We start from the raw sequence: 24,161 nt of genomic DNA, 5'->3' as shown, positions 1-24,161 counted from the left end.
TCAATAAACAAATTTAGCAGTGAATATCCTAATCCACGTTTCTTGTTCAATCCTGGGCGAAAAACTACCCTGAGTCTGTGTAATTCCATAGAGTAAGGTCTAGTTGAAACAGGCCTTGACCAGTACTAACATCCCACAATCACAAGACAGTCACTAACGAAATAAAACGTCCGATCGCTACATACTACCGTTTTTATTCAACTCCTTGGACCATGCAGATGTCGGAATAAACAGAACGGACAATATTACACATGTATCACGAACTCACGATACTGGAATACAACAAATGAAATAGATAAATCCTAACATGGCTATTTACACATGCTGTGAGCCAACGCCGGCGAGAGTTGTAACTAACTACCGTACATGTACTAACAATGCTATACCCTTGGCACGGTATATATATACGGTCATCTCTTACAGTAAATATATTACTGTCAATTGCGTGATATAATGTTACATGTAAGGACGTCCAGGGCGTGTTTACGGTCAATTTCACATTAGCTATGTCCGACCATGGTCCGACACAGCTATCGACAGTATATAATTTTCACAGAATGAGACATTTGCAGCATACACAGAAGCAGGGTCATGCATGTGGACTCATGGGCATGAGATACTCCGGGTGCTGAAAAATCTTTCCGCGTGGATCTCAAAAAAATGATCCAAAGTCTGCGGCGTTTTACGTCGGTTCTTTTACTCGGAAATCTAAAAAAGCTGATGCTTTTGTTGGATGAGGTATAACTGCAACCTCCAACAACACAGAATTGTGGCATTTTGAGGAAAAAGGAGTAATATCGTTGATGTTTTTGGCAGCTCAAGTATACGACTTTACACACTAAAAGTATAGTTGTGAGTGAGGTATACAAACGTTGACGTCACATGGTCACCTGATGTCTTAGGAATGTTTCAGGAATGTCTGAAATAGAAGCTGACTTTTAGTTCCATTTTTCACTTATTTAACGTCCGAAATTGGTAAAGTTAATTACAGCAATGTAATTGGAGTCAGTTAAGGATTACATACATGAAAAATGGTGGGATTTTATGTTCATCGAAAAGTCTCCATAGTTGGTCTTTAAAGGTAGGTATCCACACTGAGATATTTAACTGTCTATTTTAACACTCACAAATGGCTGAGAATAATTGTGAGGGGGCTGGAAAGCACCATGGAAAATGTCTAGCCTATTTTAACATGTAGACATTTGTGGGGGAGGGGGAGGAGGGGGAAGGAAGGGGGTAGCAATACTGATGACCCTTAGATATGTTTGAATAAAAATTTGTGAGAGCAATGAAGCTTTGCATAGGAAGTTTCAATCTCGATATGATATGAATATTTATAATGTTCTAGATACTCAAAATACATAAAACTGGGGAAATGCACCTGGCAGGTGGTTGTTAAAATATATGCTAAGTCTTACATACATGTTATCATACTGCACATTATTACACTGAGCATGATATAAGTGCACTACTAATGTGGCTACCAGTAACTTACTGTATTCATCCATCATTTTAATGCTTGTCACAATGAACACCCCATGCAAGTAGTTTCTTTGTCATTTTGTGTTTACTGAAGCACACTTAATAAATCAGCATTTAGCTTACCTGCCCTTCTTCTGCCACGACTCGCAATGCATCACCAGAGACTTGGAGCAATGCTCTGACCTTATGCTGGGGATTCTGCAATGATATAAAAGGAGAGGTAATATCACTCTGACAATATCATAAATTATCAAAATCATCCAGCTGGAATAACCTTGAAAAGTCTGAGTACATAGGAGAACTACAAGCATATTGCTTTCTGGGAATGATTTAAAACTTCTATAAATCAACAGATTTATGGTTCAGATGATTTTATGCTAGAGAGCTGTGTGAATTGTCATCATGATAATGTAATAGATACAACAGTACAATGCACAGTAATGCTAAGTAAGTGATGTAGTGTGTTGGTACATGTATGTCTTCAAGCATAAACAGCAACAGATGCTGTCAGGCTGCAGTAATGAAGACGTGGACAGTTGCGTGATTTTGTTTTTAATTGCATAATGAGGAAAATGAGGAAAAACAAACAAAACTGGGTCAACAGTCATTTGCTTTTACATGCACAAAGACCCTTTTTCCAGGTTAAGTCTTTAATGTAACCCTCCAATATTGAGCTTTTCTGACTGAATAATTTTTCTGACTTTTTCTGACTGAGCTTTTCTGACTGACAATAAACAGTCATTTATCTTTGACTCCTAGCTGTTCTATCTGCATTCTTTAGATCAACTTGGTCAGATATTTCAAGATTCATAAAGTACGAAGACTTGCCACATTAAAATATGTATATATTGTTAATAACACACTGACCAGTAGCTCTGCATTTTAAGGCAACATGCACCTTCCAAAAATACCTTTCAAACTGCAGGCTAACTTTAGTTAACCTAACATCTTTCAAAATCTTAACCTTTTACTTTATGTACATATTGTACTGTATATTATAACTGGTACACTCATAATTCATGGTATTTGGTCTTCTTATATAACATTGGCCAATAAACCCATCATCTTGTCACAGAAAGCTTTCTCCATAATTTTACGATGAAGAAGGAAATGTATCCTTTGTTGAAAGCAGGTAATTGATGACATTCTGACAATTTCCTGCTCTTTATTCTAATATTGAAGTTACTAGCGATGACTTCATAAAAACAAGCAGCAAATAAGATGCTTTAGTGAGTCACCATGGTAACTTATTATCCTCCCAGGGGGGTACGCTTAAAGCTCAGACAGCTCGTAGCTTCTGTCTGTAATTGCAGCTGGCTGAAATAACAGAAATGAATATCACTTAAGTCTTGCGCACTATCTCTCTTTTGCTGTTTGAATGATCTTGTAATTCACTGCACTTTCTAGTCAGTGGTTGATTGGACGTAGAATAATGGCAGACTTTCAAGGTTTTGATAAAAAAGAACAATAAATTCAAAGTCAGATGGTATGAATCATGCAATTAGTTGATTAACAGTGCCACTAAAACTTTGAAAAAACCTACAAGCTGTGCTTGAAAATTAACTTACAATTGGTAGTCTTTGAAGCAGTATCTCCCTTTAAATCAAGGAGAATATTAATTGAAACTGAGTTGATTATCTATGATGAAACAGTCAGTTTGCACAGTGTGTAGTGACGAGCTGCATTAATATAATAATAATATTGCATGCACTATATATTTAAGCAAAACAAGGGCATTTTCAGAATCAAAATTAGGAAGCACAGCTTTGGATAAATGTCACATCACTTGGCCTACATCAGTCGCATACCAACTTGATCGAAGAGTACTGTATATGATGCACAAAATCCTTTTGGGAAATTAAATTTACTTGTAAAGTCTGATGGGGCATGATCTACATGTACTCATGTAGGGCTATCAACTGACTATGTTATCCTATGTCAAAATATTTGAGTAGAGTTTTGATATATGCGTACATGCATAAATCTTTGACAAAAGTAAAAAAGGTTTCTGAAATTACAAATGAAGTTTTGGGAGGGCAAAGACATTTTTACTCAGAATGGCATCAAATCCAGGTAACATTAACATTTACAAGAACAATTTTAAGCTCTGTACATCTTATGTTGGACAACTTTGACACTTTCTTTATTTATAATGTATTCAGGTCTTCAAGTAGTACATGATTTACAGGCTACGGTAATTATAAATAGACCATTTGGGACCAATCCTCAACTATCATCATACATCAAGAATAGCACTGAAGAAACGGTAATGGCAATGGAAAAGTTAAGAGTCACCTGGAAGGAACCAAAACAATTTGTCCCCTAATGCTTCAAAATTGACCGGGGCATCTTGAGAATGTGATTGAGTTAGTATACTTCCTTGCAACCAAAGTCAATCAGAGACCACACCTACCGCTAATGGCAAAAACAAAGCTTCTGTACAATTTTGGGCAAACACTTGGTTAGTCTTTGCAAAGATGAAGCATTTAAAGTTCAATAAAGTTCTTCGCATAAACTTTCTGAGACTGAGATGAAAGCATTTGAGGCCTAACTACTAGCATGTCGACTACATTACATAGTTGGGTCACGCTGTTATGAACACTCATTGCATTTGTAACGAAGGCCAGAAGCAATGAATAATTGTTCCAATTACAGGAGCAGTTAATTGACTCTGGGCAGAAAGTAAGTCTATCACTATCAACATATTCAGAGGTGGTTTTTGCCAGACACTACACACACAGTTTGAGAAAATTAAAAGTAAATTGGCCATGCTTTGCAGTATTGATTCCTTTCTTTTTTTTCCTCACAAATCTTAGCAGACTAACTGTGAAAGCGGACGTCATTTTAGAGAAACTTCTTGAGCAGAAACCGATTAATCAGACAGGAGAGCCAGTAACTTGTCAACATAATCTGGAGCACATTGGTATAGCGCAGGACAAACGGGGCAGTCCAGGGGCATATACTAGGAGGAACTAAATGCTTATTATAATATCTGGATAATGTGGCAAGTTTATACTTGAGAAGTTTAGCATGCAGGGTTGTTTGAATGAATACGATCAACCCATATACATAATGACAGGCTATACTGTAGCTGGTATTCAAAGGTGAAAAATCAAAAGGCACCAGGTCTGTCATACATGTACACCTCCCTGGGTGAATTGTGTGACTTCATTTGCTACTGTACATCATATCATCAGGAATATTTATGCAACATTCTCATTGTTCACTCTAACATAGTAGATTTGAATTAAATCAGCTTCATAATTTATGATGTTTCTTGGGTTTCTCTATGTTTCTCTATAATGATGTTTCTCTATGATGATGTTTCTCTAGATCATGATGTTTCTTTATAAATATACTGTAATGATGTTTCTCAAGTTTATCTTTAACGATGTTTCTCTATAATGATGCTCCTGAGTTTTATAATGTTTCTCTATGATGTTCTCTATAATGATGTTTCTCTATACTGATGTTTCTTGAGTTTTACTATAATGATGTTTCTCTATAAAATGATGTTTCTTGAGTTTCTCTATAATGATGTTTCTCTATAATGATGTTTCATGATTTTTTCTGTTTTTCTCTAATGGTGTTTCTCTATAATGATCTTTCTTGAGTTTTTTTTATAACAATGTTTCTCTATAATGATGTTTTTCTATAATGATGTTTTTCTATAATGATGTTTCTCTATATAATGATATTTATCTATAAAGATGTTTCTTGAGTTTCTCTATGATGATGTTTTTCTATAATGATGTTTCTTGAGTTTCTCTATAATGATATTTTAACGATTTTTCTTGAGAGACTCTATAATCTCATAATATATGGGATGTACTCAGTTTAAGAATGTTATAGTTTGAATCATCCTGCAACATTAAAATCCTATAACTTAATTACACAGTTAAATGAAGAAACATATTAAAATATTAATGAATACAATCCTTCACTACAATTGTGTCATTCACAAATTATACATTACACAATGTGATGAAAACCATATGTACAAGGAATACAAATAATCAAATGGCATTCAACATTTTCTACATATTCTTATTCTTCTGTGGTATTTTATTGTTACCTTCAGGCTAATTCTAAAGAATATATATATACAGTACTGTACAACAAACGCTCACACCACGATCACATAGATTCTCTCACAATGCAAGTTCGATCTTCTGTTGCCTGACATACCCACATGAAAATAGCATTAATTCAGGTATTACTCATGTATGCATACAGTATGACATCACATCTTCAATCTTTTTCAAAAGCATTCCACAATATGTCATAATATAGTTTATATTAACGATCATACCAGCCACAATCACACATTACATCAAGAAAAAGTGCAAACTCCTTGCAATAAAAATTGAGCTCCACCACCAATTACTTGATACATAAAGTGCAAAATCCACTTCATGTGCAGATTGCCACATTTCATATTTCATTTAATTAGTGACAAATATCCCCCACAACAAAATTCTGTATTGCATTAATAACAAGCAATCAAGATACATAAGGCCAACAGTGCTACCATACCATGGTGGATATGATGAATGTCAGTTTATTAATTGTTACTGCTTCAATAGTATCCATGGTTCAATGGATAATCTATAGATGTCTAAGGAATGGTGACACATCAAGGACAACAGACAGGGTTTAGACAGTCTTTTTGTTGCTTCAAAACAATGTTTCCCAGAATGTGTACTTTGCAGTTCATTTTACTCTTATTGTGGTTTGTAGTGTTCAATCAGGAAGCTGCTACGTAGTACTCGAACCGTTAGAGTAGTATCAGCTCCCTGGTTCATTCAAATCAAAACTGCTTGAAACAAGTAGCAATACAGTATATAAGGATGAGGGAAGGGTGGCAGGTGAGGAGGGGTGGCAATCCACAAGTTGGTATATGAATTTCTTTTAAAATGTCTTAAAAGGATGGGATACAATATAGCATCTAGTGGGTGATCATTAACAGAATACCTGAGTCAACTGTAGGTGCCAGCATATTTATTATACATTTGTACATGTTATATGTGAAATTAAATATGATGTACCTGCCACACATTGCCACCTTACTAGATTATTTAGAACTCACCGCTCTAAGCCTCTTTGCTGCTTCCTCGCACACGCTCATGCCCCTTGATTCAGAGACTTCGACAGCTCCAAGGTACTGGCAAAAGATAAACAAGACATTTAATAGGTTACATAAAGTATTGAAGGTGTCAAAAGTTTGCAAAAGCTTGGTCATATCCTTTTTTTATTAAATATACATTTCCATTAACAATGGTTCAATGAAGACACAAATTATTAAGTTTACCGAGAAAGATTAGTTCCAACTTCGGTTCCTTCCAAGAAGATGATGTCAGTCATGACAATGTGAAATCACACAATCTTTTCAATGTGAAGGGAGTGTAAATGTACCGCAAATCTACATCATGGCAGTTTTTCCTCTTAAGTGCACGCAGCTAGCAAAAAGTAAAATTGCCTCAAATTCTGACAGAGTTTTGACTGAGCTGTTATAGTTGTTATGCTGCAGTATGACAGAACTACTGTATGTCTGTACAGTATTCAACATTCAAGGTTGCACTGTCAGTCATTTTCCTATCCCCTTCCCATAACTGGATGATCTGTATTACACAGAGAACAACAAATAATGTAGCCACTCATGTGTATTAAAAATATATGTGGACATTTGTAATAGCACTGCAGATCAGCAAAATCCAATATGTTTACCATAATAGTATAGCTCAAACAATAGGCCTACACTATGAAAAGCTTGAGAGTTTGTTTTCAAGTTTTATGTTACAACCCTACAGTTGATGTAATTTGCCCCCTGATGACCACTGTTTAGTATTACAAAGGTTTCTCTAAACCCAAGAGACCATAGCTGTGCATGTCGAGCTATGAACTTCAAGTTCAGATATTTGTTTCATTAGATTCCATGCATTTCCATATGAAACCATACTGTGATAAGAATGCCACTGTGTTTAGCACTGAGTCATTTGATTAGATGGAAGGTAAAGCTTAATCAGGGTTGGTTTTCTCACAGAGTACTACAGTTCTAGCATTTAAACACAGTCTGTGTATTGATTTGATACAGGGGTCTATTGCCTACAGTGCATTTACCACCATGGACCAGACTGTTAAAGGTTAGGGACTGTGCTTCCAAGGGGAGAGCATGATTAATCTTGTTATCAGTAGCATAGTGTCTCAATAGAGACTCAGCTATAACTTCTTACACAGACAGGCTTTCTCTGTGGCTATTAAGTATACATCTAGTACTCAGATACAACTGTATATACCGTTTCTACCATCTTCTACGTATAGGTATATTAATGCAATGCAAGAACTGATTTCAAGTAATATTTTATAGCACTTTAGAACAATTCACTTCAATTGCGAGCAAATTTCATACTGTATCGCAACAGTGTGAAATACCAGACAATTTTTTAATTTTTTTTTATACCTGTAGTGCATAAATTGGCTACAACACTGACATGTGGTGATATCTGTACGTACTATTGGTGGGGTTACAGGATTTCGTTGATATAACTTTTTGATAAAATAAGGAGAGTCCATGAAAACTGTTGAGAATTATGCTAAAAATAACCCTACAGCTGTTACACAGGCATGGTAGAACGAGAGTGCTAAGGTTGTGGGGAACAGGTAAGCAAGGAGTGAAGTAAATACTGAATATGTCAGTTTCATTTATGCAGTAATCTCACTAATCCATCAAGTAAGGAGTTACATTGGTGTTTCTTCCTGGCTGGTAGATTCGGAAGGAGGAGTTGGTGGGCGGTGCCTAGGGAACGAGGGCGCAGTGCTAAAATATTCCAAATGTGTAGTTAGGTAGATGGGAAAGTGCAATACTGGAGTGGGAGACAGGTAAGGGAGGAGCGAAGTAAATACATTGGTCAAGATAACTTCTGATGAAGATATTCAGAGCCTGCAATGTCGATAATTCGGTATAAGCCTATATGGTAGATAATGTACAATAATATTTTGAGAGTAACTACCTAGATACATCTATATCTTTTTGCATGCATCCATGTTACAGCTAGCAAAGCAGACTACAGTGACGCTAACCTAGCCTTGCACTTCATCTGAACTGCCCTAAATTGAAAAGTATCATTCAGAGTTTGGCATAAAATTAATGTAAAAAAGCAACTTTCTTTACAAAATGGGAAAAAGCAACATGAGACGTTTTTCGCTATGACAGCTGGCAGAAACCAAGCAGTGTAGTCATGTGTGCATGACTAGACACAGTTCCAATAACAGTATGCATTGACAGACTACAAAACAGTGTAGTAATTAAAAAATTATAAACTACTGTATTGAGTTTTATTGTTTGTTATTAGATCAACCGAAATCTACTATGGATTCCTTACTGTTTGTTGAAGTGTTCCTTCAACATGTGGTAGCACTTGGTATATGCTCTACAAGTCACCATGAATGATACAAGAAACTAGAATGACTAGTGAAGTAAAGGATACATTTCTTTTCTGGTTAGTTTACTTTATAGTTGTCATCATTCTGTGGTCCAAATTAAAGCAACTTTTTCTGGGCATCTCTGACCACTGCAATTTTCCCAGACATAAAGGACTGCAAAATGCGACAATTTTCAAAGTCTAAATCAGGCCAAAGTACTTTCAGAACCAAATACTGGTTGAAGCCTATGAATGAGAGATCATTATTCACTCACTAGCATATTTCTCTATACAGAGTGCTTGTCAAAGATAGAGATATATCATTTTGAGAACTTTGGAAAATGGTTACAACCGTCCAAGTCAGGTTTGCCACTGAGTTCTAGATATTTTGTTTAAAGGAGAAATAAAACAGGTCTGGGGTTATGCAGTGACCTCAATGACTAATATTCTCACACCCTCTGTGAAATAACTAACTACTGTAGTCAAAACTACCTTTCCCCAAATTTCCAGGAATTTTCTAATGACTTTTTCACACCTACTGTGTTGACGGCCATTATGTAACGAGGGCGCTTCAAAAATTACATCAGCGAGCCACATCGTAAGTTACACAATTCCCCTCTCTGCATATGAATTGAACTCTTGCTATCACAGATTGTTCGGAACTTGGTGCATAATGCCGGAGTGCCAAGCATTTGGTTGTGTAAACAGGAGAGGGGAGGAAGGCGCAGGGAAGGGAAGACGATATTAAATGTTATTCCTGACGGGAAAAGGTTTCCAGAGAAAAAGGAACCTACAAAAGCCCATGGCTTGCCCCTCCGTCACAGAACTGTTACTAGTGTTGGCAGTACTAGCATCATATAGTAACTGCCAGTGTCTGCCACGGATGCGGTCTGTTTAGCAAGCTCTAGGTCTCGTTGTCTCAGTTCCTCCATTTTGTATGCAGGCTCGATTTGATAGCAGTCAAGTCCAAATGCATGTTTTCTTTTATTCAACAATTCCCAATCTTGCCCGGAAAGGTGTTTCGGAAGAAAAATTTGACTAGATATTGCATTAGTTATCATGAACGGTGCATAGGAAATGTTTTTTCCTATGTGTTGAAATGCGATATGTGGCTTGCTTATGTCACGAAACCAGAGGGAACTGTCCAAATTCAAACAACAATGGTGAATGCAATGGGTGACAACTTAATCAAGTTTTAAATGTTTTCAAGCATTCGTGTTGCTTCTGTGGAAAAGAGCCTACTGCAAAATGGTATTCTCTGAGCAGAAGATGCTAGGGTTTATTTCTCCTTTAATAAGTTGAGAATAATTGCATCTCCAAAGAACATTTAAAGAGAGTTCACCAACTTACCTTCACATAGAACTGGCAATCAGAATTTCTTACTGCTTTTTCATCCCTAGCATACTGGTGTGGTTTACTGGCAGGTGGCACGTAACCCTCTTTCTTCTTAAAACTCTTACGAATCCGCCTCATGCTTCTCCTTATAGTGCTCTGTCGTTTGGGCATCTCTGGTGGCGGCTCCATGGCCTTAGGAGCCGAAGAGCTCCGCTTCCGACCACCGAAAAAGAAACGCCTGTGAAAGAAACATTTCATAAATTTGGTGTAAAGAAGAAGTGACTAGATACAGTAAAGGAGAGTTACTGTAAATTATGCAGGCTGCTTCATATTTGATCTGTACTCTCGGAATCAACCAAATTTAAAACAAAACATGAAATGATATGATACATATTATACAATGTTTGGGGTAAAATTATAACAGGTCATCTTTGACCTAACCATGACCCATTCCAAGCCCTTTCCTAATGCTTTGCCTCAGGTAACGACATCAAGAGTGGCATTAAAATGAATTATTTAAATTGAACTTTTATTTTTTAGGAAGGTTTGAACTCAAATGCTAAAATTCCACAGCAACGAAGACAACTTATTCCCCAAAAAAGGGGAGAAAAAATATCGAAAAATTATTGAAAAATTAATGATTCACTCTATCATAGCAGATGCTACATTTCCTATAAGGAAAATAATGCAATAGTAGTGCAATGTGTCAATTAGTGCTGTTTCGGGACATACATTCTGTACAAGACTGACAGTACAGTATCAGCTGATACTCTTCAAACCTTTCAACCACTTCAAAGATGTATTATTTTGCAAGTAATCAAGGATCACTGCACTAGCTTCATGCAGTACCAATGACTTCATTACACCTTCCTACAAAAAGGGTGTTGTCCCTACCACAACTCAGAATATACACAAAATTTGAAATTTAAAGGTAGTCAGTAGATGCCCCAAATAATAGCATGCTATAATTGCTAGAGGTTTCAAAAAAGTACTTTCCTTGAGGTCTTTATGCGCCAAATCGTTCTCAGACATTTTTAAGGAACACTCAAGATGACTGAATGTTCCAGTGAGGAAAACTTCCTCCAAGGTTGTAATTAAAACAGTTTAAGAATTTTGACCAAAGGTGACCATATTTGAATATCTAGCAAATTTGGAGCCAATACAGCATACATTAAAAATACCATTTGACCAGGGAGCTGCTGCTACTGTACATTAGAGTAGCAGCTCCCTGGTCAGAGTAGCAGCTCCCTGATATGACCATGACCATTTATACATACTGCAGGACTCTTCCCCTGTTCATGAGAGACCAAGCTAGGAACCAAAGTCATAACCAACTAAAACAACCTGAGGTCAGACATTTCATTGCCTTTGGGCCTACCCACTGAATTACTTACCTTCTGATAAAATAGGTCAAAGTCCAATCACATCCAAAATTGTAAAAAGAAAGAAAGAACTTTTTATAGATTGTTGATTGCTTCTTCCCCACACAGAATTGAAACAGCGAGTACTACTACTAGATGTACTGTACCGACAGTGTGCAGCATATGTGTCAGTTGAGGCCTAGCAACTCGGCCATAAAGACTGCAACTGCATACAGAATCCTTTTATGATAAAAACTATTGTATATGCGACATCAAAACACTATATTTTCAATTTTCACTTTCATTAGATCACAAAGATCCCATTGTACATTGCACAGCATCCTTTAAAATATAGTGAATGCATGCTCTCACATCAGACCTTGCTGTACCTTCTCTATAGATTGAATATCTCTGTCAAGTACAAAGAGCAGCTAGGACGACGAAACGCCTACCTTTGTTAACAGGCATGAGAGCGTTATGATTCACTTACTCTTCCAGAACCTTTATAACTCATATAGCAGGCACATAAACAACAGCTGTATCACATGCTGGTCTCATCAACACCATACAGGCAAAAGTAGCGGTTAAAAATTATTTTGTTGCGTTTTCAAGATCAATCACTTTCTAGTTTTGGTTGCCATGCATAATGTCATCTTTGTTTTCACGCACCGCTGCAAAAACTGGATGACTTATAAAATTAAAGTGCAGTTGGCCGTGGCAAGGCGGTGAAACAGCTCAATTACAAGAAACCCCTAATTAAAGTGTTTGGCTATATATTGCTACATGTCGGAGATACTGTAGTCCTGAACTTTAATCCTGAAGATTATTTTGTCACAGATTTTACTGGATCAAACTCCAGAATGATATAAAGTATCCTCCCTGTATGAATAATGAACAGCAAACAACTAGCAACAGCTTGCAAAAAGTACACACACACACACACATGCACAGAGATATAATATTGGCTATATGGTTTGGAATGATTATTAATGGCTGAATCATCGCAACGCTTGGTTACTGAGCCTTCCAATGAATCATTAGACAACTCTTAGCAAACAGCAGCAGCAGCTAGGCTGGTCTATTTGAAAGCCTGACATTTGGATTTCTATGGACACAAGTTTGATGCACATACTGTACATGTACTACACAGAATTCAACTTATTAACTGAAGTTTTAAACTGATCCATCTTTCTCAACTGGTATATACTTGGAAATTTACTAAGTTACATATATAGATTTGCCACATGATGGCATTGCCAATCATGCATGATATTTGCTGGTATTAAATTACACACAACTATTTGAGCAGCTTGTTTCTACGCTAATTGAAAACTAAAATCGCATAACAAAGAAGACCATTAAAAACTTTCAATTGTAAAAATAACTTCCAAATATTGAAAAGTTGGGAACATTTTCAAACTGCTCGTTACATTTGATAAATACTATTAAACAATAAAACAGTTTTGGTGAAGAAACATTGAGCATCTAAAAGACTCCTTTAATTGGTCCCTAATTTAACTTCATTTAGTAAGAAGCAGTATGAAGATGTGTTATAGTTTTAATCAATTCAATACACTTTTTAAGTACCAGTTAGGTTGGGTAAATTGAGTGATCAAACTCAAAAAGCTGCTTCAAATTGCTAGTGTTTGAATTAATAAATTTCTAAGAAACGACCGTGAAACTTCATCGTTTGATGAATTGATGATGTAATTAAGTGTTAAAGATATGGAATGCATGTTTGTTAGACTCTGATAGCTTTCATGTCCAACATAATGTCTAAATTGATTAAAATTTAATATTATGAATCAAACTATTTTCAAATGGAGCATGGCTCAAACACCATACTACACTGTAGTCAATAGACTGACTGCAGATACATGTGATACTGAATCACTCTTTGTTCAGTGTTTCTGTTTGCTTTCATCTTATTGTTGACTTTTTGGACTCTTCGCTTACAAAAACTCTCAGCATATTAACAGACAATACTGCAATAAATGGATTTGTTGTAGTACAGTATGTAATTCATGCTTGAACTTGGGCAGATTGCATACACTTTCTACTTTGGTTGACTAAAACAATGTATCAACTTTCTACTGTATTTGTCATTAGATCTTGTTTGATTAAAACAACTTTAGTGTCTTTCATTATGTTAGACTATATGAGATAACTAAATAAACAAAACTAAATTTTTTATTTCTTGCCACTTAAATTGCAATGTAGTATCTTCCCCCTCCTCCTCCCACGCACACTTATCTCTGACTCTTCAGAAACATTCTTTTGTTATGTAAGAACCTTTCTATTAGGTTTCTCATAGCATTTAACAAGTAGCACAATTTTTTGCAATATTACTGAGCAGATAATTTATCATTTTAAAGATAAAACTTACCTTAAAGGATTGGTTCAGTTGTCATACATGTTTATGTAATATGAAAAAGGACAATAAAAGAAACACAATGGTGAAAAAACTGTTCAATTATCTTTTTCGGTTAAAGAGATATTCAAGTGAAAAGTTTTATCAGATTGTGTAGAAACTGCTGAAATCTGACTATAGCTGTGATGTCACATCCTCACATTCCTGAAAAGTCTTTGTTTTTTTCTCTAAATATTTTGTGAGATTTCATGACTTTCTACCAAAAGATATGTCAGGAGATCTCATATTTGTCAAAGGAAGTATTTGAGATTAAACATCTGAAGAATTTTTGATTATATTATTTTCAAATGTGTTAAAATATGTAAATAATTTTTAAAGAAATATATTCACAAATGTTAAGGAAGTGAGGATGTGACATCACACCCTCACAATAAGTCTTTCTACACCAGTCGGATTCAAAGAAATGTTGATATCTTCAAAGTGTCATATCTCCTTAACAGAGCATGCTATCATGGTAGTTTCTTCACTGTTTTTTTTTGTCTTTTTGTGCTCTTTCATACAAAATAGACATGTCAAACACCTGAACCAATCCTTTAAACTGAAGTCTAAATGATAGACTTGTTTGAATTGGAAGTTGATTACATTTACAGGAGTGGGAGGAAGGAGAAAGTGGGGAGGGGGAGGAAGAAGAGGGGAGGAGGGAGAGGAGAGGAAGGAGAGGAGAGGATGGAGAGGGGGAAAGGGTAGAAGGAGAGGGGAAAGGGTAGAAGGAGAGGGGTTGGTCCTAGCAATTCCACTCTATATTAGGCTCAGATGGGAATGCGGATGCTTTGAGTACAGCACATGCAAGAGAAAAACTACCGAACCATATTTCTGACACATTTTACCTTGCAATGTACACAGAGTACATGTGTTCTTCATTAATAATTGTAATATTGTGCATGCTGATGAAATGAAAAATTTGATGAAAGTTTATTTTTTATTCCAGTTGACTTTCATGATGGAATCTACCATCCGAAATTGCCAAAAATCCAAGACAGGACCATTATGCTTGACCACATGAAAGGTAACCTTCTAAGAAATTCTACAAAATTAAAAACACAATGTCTGTCTGATATCCTGTGAACAATACTTTTAATACTGCTGTGGTTTCATGAAGTATGTGGAGCTGTGCTTAAGACCATCAACCACAAGGGCTGGTTTGCTGTACACTACATGTGTATATATATACAACATAGACTGGTTACTGCAGTGTCCTTCACCAAGTTTATATGTAAGAATGTTAAGTTTTTACTAGTGCAATAAAGAGACAAAACTTTGATTCACAAGCTCAAACAAATTAAGCCATCTCCCATTCTAAGCTGCATCTAACGCTCATGGATCAGTTGGCCATTCTTGTAGAATTAACCAACTTTCATACTGCAATCAAATAGCCTCTATGGCACAGGGATTCTCCACCTACAGCACAATTTGTATGCACAACTAAAGATTACCTCTCCATTGTCAACCAGTCAAATCCACTCATGAACTTTGACCCTTTGCCTGTCTGTTAAACCTCTTCACAAACAATGAGCCTGAATAGCTCTGGTAGAAACTTTGTCAATACCTGTTGATAATCAGCTTTGTAATATAACAGAATTCTGTACAGGTACCTGTATGTACCAACGGTACCTGACTCTGATGCACGCCAAAGTTATGCGGTACATGACCATGAGATAGTAACAGTGTACAGCTTTATTGCAAATGAATGGTACAGTAGTTCTTTACCCAACCAGTTGCTTTATGGTGACAATTGTGTTGATAACCCAAACAAAATTTTAGAGGACAATGTTATTTAGTTGAAATAATTTGTTTATTCAATCCCCCCATATATATATAAAATATATATAAAAAAATAAAGTAAATGGACATTATTTTTTAGGTTTCATATCAACAAGGCCATGGAATAAAGAAATTCAACCAATGTAGCTGTATACACATTGCCCTAACTTAGAGTATGTTCATTCTTACATGAAATGCGATGTGCCCAAGGGTGGGAGGGGGGGGGGGAGGAGGAGGGACATGGAAGGGGACTTCATGGTAAGATCTACAACACTACAGAGAAATGTCCAGTTTTATCAGTTTATTTAATCATCATTAAAAGTTAAGAAGAGAAGAACAGCCTCAGCCCAGTATTACTTAAAGATGATAGCCAGCATCCTTCAAACCCTCACAACATCTATAGATCTATGGAGGCTATGCAATTAGAAACAGGAAACTGTTATCATTAATCCAAGAAAATATCTGTTCTCTTCCATAAACTATATTCTTCAGCAGAACTGGTAATCATGAGAACTCCAAGCTTAAGATCCTGGCCAACAGTCATCAAAGATATAATGGCGTCAGTGGGTAACTCAAACTGTTTAACTTAGTGTATCAATACTATACAAAACTCTTCTGACATTGAACCACAAGCAGCAATAGCAAATACCTATTTAATTTACAACTAAATCAAACTTTCAGATTTAAAACTACTAAGAAAATGGTCTTTAAATGTCTTAGAAAGAATCAATAATCCCATGGAATATATTCTGTAGCACATGTGCACACTGAAAACTACACTTGTACAGATTAACTTTACCACACAAATTTCACATGACACATGTAAACTGTATTGTCACTTGACAGTTGAAACCACAAGTGTCTCTTTGAACAGTTTTAATTCAATTTTGTGTTTCATCTGAAGGGATAAAATCACTGTATACTGACCTGTTCAAGGCCCATACTTCATCTTGAACCCTCTGTTCATAAGTGTCTAGATAGTTTTTCATATAAAGGAATGACTTTAAGTAGAATTATGATTATGTTATATGTAAAAAAAAAAGGAGTACTAGTAATGTTTCTATAGCTATTCCGGTTTTCAAAAAATTCAACATATATTAATCTCAAAATATGCTTTAACTCCTTTAAGGCTAAACTGATGAGAACATTGGTTCCTCTGTGCAGGCCTTTACCTTAATAACCCATTGTTTCATTTTCTTTTAATTCCATTGAAACAACAGGGTATTCTTGGATAACAATCAACAATGTTTGTCCTGGAAAAAGTTTGACAAATGTTGTAAACATTTGTCATTTTGAGGCCTGACAGTTTGGTTTTAAGCCATTGAGTTTAGTGTTGCATAGACCTGTCAAACTGACCAAATGGCCTGCATATTAGACTTATATCTTGTGCAGTCACTTTCGTTGATGAACCCCAGCTGTTTAAACATCTCAAATATTAAAACTTATAGAAATTACAACCTGGACAGATAGCAGTGGTTATGACTGGTCTACAACATGTGAAATACATTATGTACCTCCAGTCATCCTTTCAGTCAGTAAACCAGAATGGGGAATGAAATGGGCAGTAGATGGGCGGGGGAAGGGGGAGAAGAGGGGGAGCTGCCAAAATCAGTTGAGGAGTGCCTAAAACTTAATAAGGTAAATCTATCAGGACTTCTGTTTTTCTTCCTTCCCTTTCACATATTCCCCAGTTTCCACATATATACTGATATTAACAGCCAGCCAGCAGTGTGCATTATTTGTCAATCATCGTCAACTGTATTTGATTTATTAAATTGAACCCTTACCCTATATACAACCATGTTTTCACATGGACTCAGAAAATGAAATCAATTTAGTTGTAGTTCATTTCATGGACGAGTGGAACATACTCAACATTCCAGTCCCAACTTAGGTTTCAAATCCACAGAGTCCAATTGCAGGCAACATGACATTTAAAATTTAATTACATCATTCAAACACTGTGATTATATTACAAGTTTCCTCCTGGCAGTACAAGTTATGTTTAAGATGACAGAACCATTGAAAACAATTTATTGAAATATCCTACACATCATTTCTAACTTGATGAGAAGTCTACATGTACTATTTCATACTCAGGTATAATACTGCAGAACCCTATAAAATATTCTTGAATATATGTAAATGAATTGGATTCTTTGCTAATATTTACCCAAGATCTCCAAAACTGTACATTAATACAGCACTTGTGATAAAATCCTTGCAGATTGTATTTTTCACTCACTTATCCATTTCAAGTACAGACCACTTGTGCATAATCTTCACAATTGTCAACTTTAAGAAGGTTCACATCATGTAAAATACCAACCTCACTTGAAAATGGAAATTACTGACACAAATATCTTGAAGTGAACAGCTGAAGTTGTTGGACTATATTAAATAAACCTTGTTATCTACTGCGTTGGATATTTAAGAACACACAACCTGTCATCTGCCGGTAAAATTCATTTCAAGAAAGATCAAAGTGAATGTTATCTTAGTTAGCCTTCATGGATTTGTTTTGACTCCGTAGATACTGTACCCAAGTTACCAGATGTGATCATTTCGACAATTTGGATTATTAATAACAAAGTTGTTTTAAAATGAAGAGATACTGTAGAACTAAGAACACTTTTATTTTGTTGACCCTGAAACTTTATCAGAGTAGGCATGCTACAGTATAAATATAAATATATATATGTTAATACCCTATAGACAAATTCTTTATCTTTACATCTCTAGGTTACATTGGAAGAAAGGCTTTTTGGGCCAGAGGCATATTTATCAGTGTTTGGTGATATACTGTAGCAGGGGCTGACAATAAGAAAACAAGTTACGTAGACTGTCCTGTAAGCTGTTTTCCATGAGAGCACACCAATTACGCAGTAGTCTTGGCCAAGTCGTTTGTAACACTCTTTTTCTCACATGCAAACTGTACATACCTCAGAGTCCGTTTTTGCATAACATGAATGTGCTTGTGCACTGTATTTTACTGCGAGGATATGTCCGATACAAAAGTCTTGGACATTTCTCCAAAGAGGGGCGTGAACTTATGCAAACCACAAAATCTTTATTCATATTATTGCTATGAAATTGCGTGTCATGTGAGGACATAATTCTTCCAAAGCAATAAGCGACCGTCCGGGATTGTTCACTGCGAGAGGCCGGGCTTGAATAAACATTTTTGGGGAAGTGGGCCTAATTGGCAAACCTGATTGGCTTCTTCCGCTTTTCCGAAGCAAATCTGCCAAAATCAAAGTAAACATAAGACAGCTGGAATTATTACATTTGCTTGCATAATGAGGTTTTGCCTCCTGATGACCTCAAATGACCTTTGATCTCCACCAAACTACAGTATGTAAAGGATATGACTCATAAAGAAGCACCTTCCATCAAACTACAATATCATGTACTCCATGATGCTATGTTTTTGTTTTTGTGAGTTACTGCACATTGTTAACAAGGTTCTCATATTTTGGCCATTGGTTACCTTGAATAACCTTTGACCCTGCCCAATAAACAAAGCAGCCAACACCAAGGGGAATCTTCAGAATATTACACATGTATTCCATCTTTAAAAATTATGCAACTTACACTTGATGAGTTTTCAAACTTATTTTATTGTACAAGTATAAGGAGCCAGGGCATCACAAAGGGACACACGTGTATACACGTTGACCAGTTGACCAATTACTCTGTCCACTGCATATCATATGGTCCCACCTCCACCTGTTACAATATAAACTGTTGTTTTACTTCTAAACATCAGTTCAGTGAAAAATATGTCCAGTCAACGAGCCTACAACGACACGCAATGCAACTATTAAGGTGGCTTTTCACTCAAACCTACTCAATTCAGTGAGTAAAACTCATAACCATATTGACCAAACCATAAATGAGATGGGGACACACAGGGGATTAACCTTCACTGTAAAGAATTGCTGGCACCCCTGTGTTTAATTGAATACAAGATTACAAATTGAATACCCTGTTTTAGGTGTTAGATGTCTTTGAAGGATATAAACATCTGATTTTTTATCAGGGGACAAACTCTTCTATTTTAAGAGTAATTAACAGCTAAAATGCTTCTACCTCGTTGACTTTTCAAGGGTGTTCTTTCATCTTTGGAGAGGGGGGGGGGGGGGAGATGGGGATTGTAACCCACACTTTGGAATTACAAGGCTTGCAAAGTTAACATAGAAATTTAGCACATTACGCCATCTGTTCTGAGCTGGCCACAATCTTTTGGTACAATTAGGTACTCAACCAATAAGATGAAAGTTCCAGAGAAGCTACCTGAAGACATATTCTGTTTCTTATTTACATCAAAAGTCTGAACCAGGAAAAATTATATGAGGTATATAAGCTTCAAAACTTTCATCACACTAGACTTAAAATTAGTTCAAGAAACAAGAATACTGAGGCCAAAGCTTTAACTAAACATGTATGACAGTGTCACTTCTCAGAGTTGGTAATTTACATGGTATCATAATATCCATGCCTTCCCTTAGGCTGCCTTCTCTTTAGGTCAGGGAATGCCCCCAGCTGTCAAGATAACAATTTCATTTCTTCTCTAGTAGGCTTTACCACATTTATATGTAAGATAGTAATCCACAACAATGTAAACTTGCAGCCTTAAGCCACAAGATTCCATCATGACATCTCACACAGACTCTCAAAAATCTACCCACTGTTTGGTTCAAGGCCAAGGAAAGGTTCACCTCAAGCAAGACGCAACCACACAAGTCTAGCTGAAGAAAAACATGTCAATTGGAGGGATCAATGATAACAGGCTTGTGCACTTGGTTATTAACGTTGAATTACTACAGGGGGTCCTATGTTGCGTGTAAGTACTGTACTTCTCTTGCCATGATATGCCAGCCCAAGTGCCAATCTTGTTGTATTGCAGTTAAAATATCACAAAACTTTTGAGCAAAGTTAATACAAATTATCTGGAGTTTGTGAGTCTACAGTAGAAATTCTGACCGATGTCCACTATAACCTCACCTACAGTACAGTAGGTACTGTACAACTTCCAACAGCTGACTATCACAGTACAATTTGATCAAAGTTTGCCTTTCCAGATAAAAAATATACAGTTAAATTGACCAAAATGCATTCTTCATATTAGTGCCCTTTGACATGGAAACAAGGAACATACTGTACACTTGTACTTTCTTGAGACACTGAAATTGACCGAACCAATGAAATTGTTGCATGTAAATAATAAGGCTCATTGTTCCATCAGAAAATCTTATTCTTAGCTTTTTGAGAGAGTTTACAACTTAATCATTATTACAGCTGATGAACATTTTCACTTACCTGTCTCCTCACAATTTTGTAATTTCAGCTCTTACTACACAATTGAACACAACTGCAATATTCTTATGAGTATTGCATTAGGAAGATTTGGTATTATACTCCTGATAATTCCCAGCCACAATGGGAAAAAGAGAGCAACAAATAACTCCAGTTAGTACTATCTATCTAGGCCAATCACTCTGCACATAGCAGAACAACAAGAAGTCTAAACCACTTCCCTCAGTGACAATCATAACTGGTAAACATAGAATATGTTTTACACTATACATTTACAGTGCTTTAATGTTCTGTGTGCTGCACATTCTCAAACATCAGACCCATCAACTGTTTGAATGTCAAATTGTCAATCCCACATTTCATGTATGATCAAGGTACTTTTCTGGAGAGAAAGCAAACCTCCTCTGGGCCTTATGTACAGTTTACATCTGAAGGTTAAGTATGAAATGATATTCATCATGACTCTATGGAAAACTATGAGCTGTAGAATCGCTGCATTATAGCATCACTGTAGAATCGCTGCACTATAGCATCACTGTAGTATAGCTGCAGTATGCATCACTGTAGTATTGCTGCACTATGCATCACTGTAGTATTGCTGCACTATAGCATTGATGTAGTATAAGGGCACAATGCATCACTGTAGTATAGCTGCACTATAGCAACATTGTAGTATACAGTAGCTGCACTATAGCATCACTGTAGTATAGCTGTACTATGCATCACTTAAGTATTGCTGCACTATAGCATCACTGTAGTATACGGGCACTATGCATCACTGTAGTATAGCTGCACTATAGCAACATTGTAGTATAGCTGTACTATGCATCTCTTTAGTATCGGTGCACTATATGCATCACGGTAGTATTGCAGCGCTATAGCACCATTGTAGTATTGCTGCACTAGTTTTGCAATAGCATTGCTACACTGTAGGATCGCTGCACATATATAGCATCGCTGACATACATAGTAATGCTGCACTATACTGTACATCCAATGTAGCATCTCTGCAATATACCATCAATGAACATTACATTTTACAAAGGTTTGATACCACACTCACCGGTACGATGAGTAATATATCTTTTGCAGTGCTGTTGTTGTGAAAGAATTAAGATGGCATGTTAATCGAAATGAGAATTGATAATAGACTTCTACCGTGAGCGAGGGCGCAGTGCTAAAACGTTTCCAGTGTGTAGTTAGGTAGATGAGAAAGTGCAGATGTGGAGTGGGAGACAGGTAAGAGAGGAGCGAAGTAAATAATAGACTTCTACCGTGAGGCTGTAGATATGTTTCACCAAAGGATAACGAACATTGACTAAAAACAGCATAATTTCGTTCGGTTTGCAATGTTTCGTGTCCAAACTCAAAAACACTTTTTCACATTTGAATTATGTGTACATGTGTATGTAAAAATCAACCTGGATAAGTTTCAAACATTATTTGTAATGAAACTAAACCAGTAAACTCTTAATGAATCACAGTGCTATTGGAGCTTGGCTACTATTGTACTGCACAGTAAAAATATTATCAAAATCGAGTCCAAAAAAAGCGGATTTAACAGAGAACCGATAGCAATTGGGCAGTACAAACACAGCTGCATAACAATGTACTAAGCCAAAACAGATGATTGTGACAGCTGTTCCGTTATCATATTTTGTATGAGCCTGAATCATATATGATTAAGTATTCTCTTGAACCAAGTCCATCTAGGAAAGGATTTGGGCAAACTCCATGATGGCTCTATGCTGCTGGTATGTACACTCAAGGTGCACCTGTGTTGTCAATGTATACTGTAGCCAGATAATGAACGTCATGCATCATCAAGGAAAAGCTGGCAACTCAGAAAACTACAAGAAATATAGGATTCTTTATAATCAGTTTTACCACCATGATCTACACTATTTATTGTTAAATGGATTATGGTACTAACAAATCTTTGCTTATAAAGCTTGTCTTCATTTCAATAAAATATTATCAAATCTTGAGACCGATATGGTGAGGAGACGTATTTACTTCACTGGAAAGAACTAATGTTATTTGCAAGACAAATTACTGAAAGTAGCAAATCCACAAGGTATGAGTGACATGTGTGAGTTTGATTGGTTAAATAAACAACAGACCCAGTGCCCATAGTTTGGTTGTCAAGTAGACTGTCTGCGTGGAAGCATGGAGCTATAAACAGATAGCTCCATGGTGGAAGCATGTACAGTATCATGTGTTGTCCTATTGAACTATGACTGATAGTAAATTGAGGAGACTGCGAATAAACCAGATGAGATTCATTCATTAAAGGAACAAACAAAATGGCATTTAAACAGTGAAAGGTTCATTTGAATCTCTTCTGCCACAACAGAGTTACTTTGTCTAGAAGCATGTTACTGTAATTCATAGCTCATAGTAACCATTATAAAAGACTCTCTTCAAATAGTTCACCAAGACAAATTTTGTTGGACAACCAATCTTTGCAAGTTACTGCATAGTCACCATATATACTGCAGTGTACATATATAGTAATATACTACAGCACCAAGCAATATAGAGTACATAGTACTGTATATTTTGTATAATTTGACGTAATATTCAATATTGACTCAGTAGCCAGAAAGATAGCTATGAGCCGCTTTCTGCATGCCAATGAATTTTCTCTTTAAATTAGTTGTTTGCATGTACCAAGAGGTTGTTTGTCTAACTCTTATGTATGATTCCTACTGTACATGCTGCCAGCAATATTCAGTCTATGAACCAAAAATGAAACCTTTGTCAACAATTCACACAACAATGATGCACAATGCGCAGTTATCTACTTACTATGATTAACGTTGACTTGGCCTATAGTGCCCAAATGATTACACACTATACAAATCCAAACAACCACATCAGTACAGAAAGTCCTTCCCATAAAAGGAGAGTATATAACAAAAGCAAACAATATGGTAAATTGTTTACACAAATAACTTAGATAATTAGTCATATTGCTATTAGTGATGATGTCATGGCAATCGTACCAGTACCTTGCCTGATGTATATTCAAGGTTAATTATTACCACA

The 24,161-nt window shown here is 36.2% G+C and overlaps 1 protein-coding gene across 3 annotated transcripts in view; it reads right to left on the bottom strand.

Moving 5' to 3' along the window:
• LOC139971931 (protein numb-like) overlaps positions 1-24,161 on the bottom strand; it is a 63,483-nt gene that overhangs the window by 28,269 nt on the left and 11,053 nt on the right. For 2 of the 3 annotated variants that reach the window (XM_071978781.1, XM_071978780.1), the window contains exons 2-4: positions 10,254-10,476; positions 6,572-6,646; positions 1,606-1,680 (exon numbers count right to left, since the gene is read on the bottom strand). In XM_071978781.1, coding sequence (XP_071834882.1) covers positions 1,606-1,680; positions 6,572-6,646; positions 10,254-10,476 — 373 coding nt within the window. Of the gene's footprint in view, positions 1-1,605; positions 1,681-6,571; positions 6,647-10,253; positions 10,477-11,632; positions 12,458-24,161 lie in introns of those variants that run through there. The other variant, XM_071978782.1, reaches the window with a different exon arrangement.

The sequence above is a fragment of the Apostichopus japonicus genome, chromosome 8, assembly GCF_037975245.1.
Source record: "Apostichopus japonicus isolate 1M-3 chromosome 8, ASM3797524v1, whole genome shotgun sequence".
Classification (NCBI taxonomy): domain Eukaryota; kingdom Metazoa; phylum Echinodermata; class Holothuroidea; order Aspidochirotida; family Stichopodidae; genus Apostichopus; species Apostichopus japonicus.
The sequence above is the reverse complement of the archived record's forward strand: the minus strand, read 5'-3'. Positions and strand labels throughout refer to the sequence as shown.